This window comes from Diaphorina citri, unplaced genomic scaffold (genome assembly GCF_000475195.1).
Source record: "Diaphorina citri unplaced genomic scaffold, Diaci psyllid genome assembly version 1.1 scaffold7915, whole genome shotgun sequence".
In the NCBI taxonomy this organism is placed as follows: Eukaryota; Metazoa; Arthropoda; class Insecta; order Hemiptera; family Psyllidae; genus Diaphorina; species Diaphorina citri.
This window is the reverse complement of record NW_007385291.1, coordinates 9,284-15,303: the sequence shown is the minus strand read 5'-3', so window position 1 is coordinate 15,303 and position 6,020 is coordinate 9,284. Positions and strand designations below refer to the sequence as shown.

General features: G+C 42.2%; 1 protein-coding gene across 1 annotated transcript; it reads right to left on the bottom strand.

Annotated features, from left to right (window-relative positions):
- Window positions 1-391: 391 nt before the first annotated feature.
- LOC103522322 lies at window positions 392-4,657 on the bottom strand. The gene is made up of 6 exons (XM_026832534.1): window positions 4,520-4,657; window positions 3,513-4,218; window positions 2,169-3,476; window positions 1,557-1,707; window positions 951-1,108; window positions 392-594 (listed from the first exon to the last, which is right to left on the bottom strand). Exons 1-6 carry the CDS (start codon window positions 4,655-4,657, stop codon window positions 392-394), a joined length of 2,664 nt encoding a protein of 887 aa, XP_026688335.1.
- Between the last annotated feature and the right edge of the window lie 1,363 nt (window positions 4,658-6,020).

Genomic DNA, 6,020 nt, shown 5'->3' with positions numbered 1-6,020 from the left:
ACTCTAAATCCTTGTAATTGGTGATATCGATTGTGGCTCTGAAATGAAAAACAGTCAATAGGTATTTCGATTGCAAATGTGTTAAATATTTATTTAATTGAGAGACTTGTACTGAATACTAATAAATGGAAACTTCATAAATAAATAAAATTTGAACGGTTTACTTTCTGGTGTTCTTGTGTTGATCCAGCAGCTCAGTGAGAATCTTATTTACTGACTATTCCAAGTTGTACTTACTTGGTGCCATTCAGTTTCATGCAATACTCTAGTTCACACTGTTTCATACTATGTGCAAACTGCTTCAGATAGGACATGAAAGGAGATATGTGTTGGAGAAGGGGCAGGCAGCAGCTCAGTGAGAATCTTATTTACTGACTATTCCAAGTTGTACTTACTTGGTGCCATTCAGTTTCATGCAATACTCTAGTTCACATTGTTTCATACTATGTGCAAACTGCTTCAGATAGGACATGAAAGGAGATATGTGTTGGAGAAGGGGCAGAACATCATCCCTGGAGGTGCATATACTACTCAGGAAGGACGAGGAGTATTTACTGTGCAGGAGTGAGAAGCAGAGAGTTCGTAGCTCCGTCACTGAAAACAGAAAAAAAAAAACAAACAATTATTAGTATTTAGAATAGTTATTATTAGTGGGAGAAAACCGATTCGGTCCCAAAACCTGTTTTTTAATACCAATTGGATCCCGAAATCGCGAGGGTCAGTGACCAATTGGGTCCCGAGTTTGAGAGGGTCTAAGTACCAATTGGGTCCCACGTCCTTCGTACTCAACCTTTGCCATTTCCTTAGCAAGGGAAATTTTAGGCTGGTATCTTCCATTTTTTTTTCTTCTTCTTCTTCTTCTTCTTTTTACAATATTGGAATCTTAAACCCTAACCTTAATCTATGCTTCTGAAATGAGGTTTTTACAATATGGGTAACAATTTAGTTACCTCTTTCACACGTTTCGAAGCCAACATGCGAAACAATCTTCTCCTTGCCGGCTTTCTTCTTCGTGTTGAATTCAATTCTGAGCACAATGAGGCCACACAAGAATTCAAACTCCCATTGGTAGGGCTCCAGGGTTTTTGATTTCCATTCCAAGTCACCCCTGGAAAGCAAAGAGCACTAGTTCAAGTGTCACGTCAATGAAAAATTGCTACAAAAAGGAGCTGTCACAAATGACCCAAGACTAGTGTTATTACAGGTTTATTGAGAAACCTGGATAAGTGTGAAAAAATTGTCGGTCCCTTGGATATTATCAATTAGACAGGTTCGACTTTATAAGTAAATATTGTACCTTTTTGAAGGGGTTTGTTTGATAGAGCAAACTGTTTGTTTGATAGAGCAAACTGTAACAACGGAGGTATAGTCCCGAAATCTTCTCCCTTTGACCACCCATCTTTTTGCAATCTTCTTTGAAGTTTTAGAAGGGGCCACGATTTTTCCCCGTTTATCCAGGTGTCCCATTTAGAAGGGTCCCAATTAGACACGTTTGCCTGTACTAAGATCCTAATTAGACACGTTCGCCTGTACTAAGATCGATATTTAACACTTACCTGGATTCTTCGGCCAATATGTTCCGTTGAGCGTGCTCATAGTCCCGTGCCTCCTCCATGTCATCATCACTCTCAAACGCCATCGACTTGCTCATCGTATTTGGCTTCGGTTGAATCCGCAACGTTCTTCTCTTCACGTCTACTTGATTACCTGGGTTACATTAAATAGGAGAAGAACTAAATTTGGTAAATGTGGAGGCCTATTGTTTAAATGGGGAATAAATCCCTCCCCGGCTTGCAATAATTGTGGTGCACCTAAACTGACCATACACCACATTGTGATGGAATGCCCTTTAACTTCTTACAAGGGAAATTTCGAAGATTTCCTAAATACAACTGATGCAGCTATAGATTATGTTATGTCAACAACCTGAATGTGTCAATTTGATTACCTATTTTTTTTCTTCATTCATTTTTATTTTTTTATTTCATTTTATTTTATTGTTTTGTTTTAGTTACCACCTCTGTTACCTGTTGGGTATTTTATTTTGGTTCCTTTTGTTAATTCATTTTTATTTTTGTTTTATTTTACATTTTACTTTATTATCTTTGTACTGAATTTATTGATGTATAATAAAAAGTCATACAATAAATAAATAAGTTCTTAATTACCTGGTTTGGGCACGATGGATAGGCGAGACTTGCGTTTCTTCTTCAAGTTGCTTTCGAAAGATGGACTTTGGGTGTCCATTGGTGAATCTTGGCTGACTTTGTTTTTCAAATTCCTTTCGAAAGATGGACTTTGAGTGTCCATTGGTGACTGTTGGGTGGCTTTGTGATCAGTGCTGGTTTTGTTTTTCAAGTTGCTTTCGAAAGATGGACATTGGGTATCTATGGATAGGCGAGACTTGCGTTTCTTCTTCAAGTTGCTTTCGAAAGATGGACTTTGGGGGTCCATTGGTGAATCTTGGCTGACTTTGTTTTTCAAATTGCTTTCGAAAGATGGACTTTGGGTGTCCATTGGTGACTGTTGGCTGACTTTGTGGTCAGTGCTGGTTTTGTTTTTCAAGTTGCTTTCGAAAGATGGACATTGGGTATCTTTTGGTGACTGTTGGCTACCTTTGTGTTCACTGTTGGTCATGCTGTCCTTCACAGTTTTTTGGCTGCTTTTATGTTCGCTGTCTTTTCTCACACTTTCCCTTGAAGAATCTTGGCTGTGAGGCTTTCTGTCAACCAAGTTGGTTTCTGGACTTTGAGTGATTTCCATCGGAGCATCTTGGATGTCTTTGAGTTCGCTATTCTCTTCCTTTCGACTATTTTGCCTGCTTTTGTCACCACCGTTTCTGTTTCCCTTGAGCGCTAGTTTGCAGTCTTTGCTGTCACTGCTGGTTCTTTCAGGTTTTCTTTCATTAATGTTCTGGGTTGGGCTCGGGACAGTTCCATCCCCTTTGCTGTCTTTGAATTCCCTGTTGATTTCCTTTAGAGAGTTTTTCTTGCTTTCGCTACCACTGTCGGTTCTATCCGGCTTTCTAGCAAATTGAGACTTGGCGTTTTCAATTGATTGTGAGATTTGCTTGTCAGTGTTTTCCTTTTGCTTTCTGTGAGTATCCATGTCGGGGAGTGTTGAAATGATCTCAACATTTTCATGGGTTCCTTTCACTTGTTTTTCGATGTCCGTGTTGTCTCCCTCAGATGATGCGTCTTTCTCCACGTTTGTGCCAGTGTAGCTACTTTGGTTTCCTTCACTGTGGCAAAGACTAGTCATAACGCTCTTGTTAGGTGCATCGCTTATGTTCAGGGTGGTAGCTAGTTCAGTTCGAATGTGATCGAGCTTATCAAATTCACCACTGATGTCTAACAAGGAGATGTCATTGGCCACTGCGTCTAGGGTACTTTGTGCACTTGTGTTCATGGAGATGTTTCTATGTTCTATCTCGTTTATTGTGTTCATAGATATATTTCTTTGTTGTTCCTCAATACTTTTGTTCATGGAAATGGTTTTCTGAACTTCGACACTTGTGTTCATAGATATAGTCTTCTGATGTTCTTCTACACTTGTGTTCATGGACATATTTCTTTGTTTCTCAGGAATGTAGTTGCTCGAGTTCAGATCATTATGGGCGCTGATATTGAGTTTATCTTTGGTTCGTTTCAGATTCACAATGGATTCACTCGAGTTTGGTTTGTCACTGGTCTGCTCTGAAGTGGTTTCTTCTGGCACATCTCTATTGGACAAAGCAACGCTTTCATCGATAGGGAATGCCATGTCTTCAGTATTGGAAGGTATATCTTCAGTACTGGGAGAACCTTCGTTATTTGGTGAGACATCTTTTCTGTTAGGCGAAACAATATCTTCCGCATTCTCCTCTGGTATATCCTGGTTCATGTCCAATTTCTTAATGATATTCTTTGAAGGTCTGGTTTGAAGGTCAACAAAGCCGTCTGGTTTCCCACTCCTCTTGTCAATAGACTCGAAGAACCGATCCACAATCATGTTCTTGGAACAGCTGTTAGGTAGCAGGGGTGTGGAACAGGTGACCATCTGCTTGGATTTGACTTCACTGGCTGTTGGTTTCCGTGTGGATCCTATGATAGGAAGGTCGATGTCTGGTGATGTTATTGATAGCGGAGTCCAGTCAGAGTGGGAGCTTGGATTCACATAGGTTTGACATATTGAAGCTGCCGCGTCCTGAGAGCAGCCCGTGTCGTTGAATAGTTTTCTCTGGGATTGCCCAATGATTTGTTAGGGGTTGTACCAGCAGGTCCCTTGGGTGTTACCAACACCAGAGGATTTGTTGGGTGTTGCAGAGGGTTTGTGTTAGGTGTTGCACCAGATGGTTTGTTAAGGAGATGTTGAGTTGCGAAAGTCCCGGTTTTATTGGGGTCGATCGAACTGAAGAGGTTTTCGCGGTGTTACAACACACGAAGGTTTCCTTGGAAGATGAGGCAGATGTAGAAGTTTTCTCCTGTGGTAGTAGCAGCGGCGGGTTTTATTCGGGGGTAGAACGAACCGAGGCTTTTACCAGGGGTTGCAAACTCGAAGTTTTTACCGGGGGGATACAGCCTTTGTGGCGGCTTTTATGTTCAGCAACGCCGCTCGTTTTATCAGGCGAGGGTAGAGACCGGTTCTCCTCGGTTCCAGCGTTAACGTTCCGCCTCATGCGTTCTCTAATCGAATCAAACCGGTTCAAAACGTTTTCGATCTCTTCTTAGGATTAGCCACAACCATCGCATCTCCAGTCTCAACGAGATTCTCCTCATGGGCTTCAAAATCCGTCTGACGGTCCGCTCCTGGACTTCTCAGTATCCACGAGGTCACAGGACATCTTAAGAGACGGTCTACACACCACTCGTACAACAGACACTTTGCAAGGTGAAATGCCTACTCTATAGACTGACTGTGTGTTGAAAAGCCACATCGTCCCATTGAAATTGTCGCTACTTGTGAATCGTTTCTGGGCCAGGGCTATCAGGTTTGACCCGCAGGTTCTATAACGACAAAGGTACCAGGATCAACAGTTGCGTCCAACATTTGCTTTCATCGTCCACGCTTGAAAACTTGTTTGAACAGAGAGTTGCTGTTTGATGCATTGGAAGACGTTTCAAAGCACTATCGGACAAGGACGCGTTTGAAGTTGTTTGATAATCATTTATGTTGTTTATCTCCTGCAGGATGTGTGTTTCTAGACTCTGGTTTTTGGACAAAGGAAGATCGAGCGAAAGATCAGCGGACTCATTGTGGTTGCACGGTGTATTGTTTCGCGATACACGATAGTGTCTTACACGAGAAGACTTTCTCAACGATTTCTGTCTGTATCCAACGGACATATTAGTGCTTATTCGGCCGGGTATTTGGCATGCCGAGGGGGTAACGCCGGGTTAGATTCAGATGGCTCTGTATGATGGCTTCTAGACCTGTCCTTGCTCTATTATCCTTTTTGGCAATCCTCCCGTAGTTGACTTCAGGGCCTGGCGACTTGACTAGTAGGCTCATCTCCGGTGATCAGAGGAGGTTCTCATTCTGTGTTGCGCTTCACACCAGTAGAACAACTGAGTTCCATGGACATTCCTCCATTGGAAATATTCACAGGTGACCTGCCGTTGTGACTGGGGAGTTGTGCTTAAAACATTGCACTTGAGAACTACTGTAACCCCATGGTGAACTTTAAGTTTAGGAAGAAAAGTTCTGCGTATTTAACACGGCCTTATATGCACCGTGTGTTCTCCGGTATATGGTGATTATTTAGAGCTCCACCTATTCATATGTTAGTTAGATGAGCCTATGGGCATGAGGTTGATAACGATGTCATTAGTCGTTTGTTTATTTGTCGAAGTACTGCAGACGTCTGGTCTTGCTCACCCTTGGGCCCAGTGCGAACTGTTGGACACTACTCAGATGGATCTAGGTACAAATCCGGTAGGAGTGCTAAGAGTGCACTAGTGGAAGGATTGTGAACTAAGCGCTGACCCCATGCGTGGCGTTCGCGATGGGAGCTGGAACAATTACGAGTTGAAGTGTTCCCC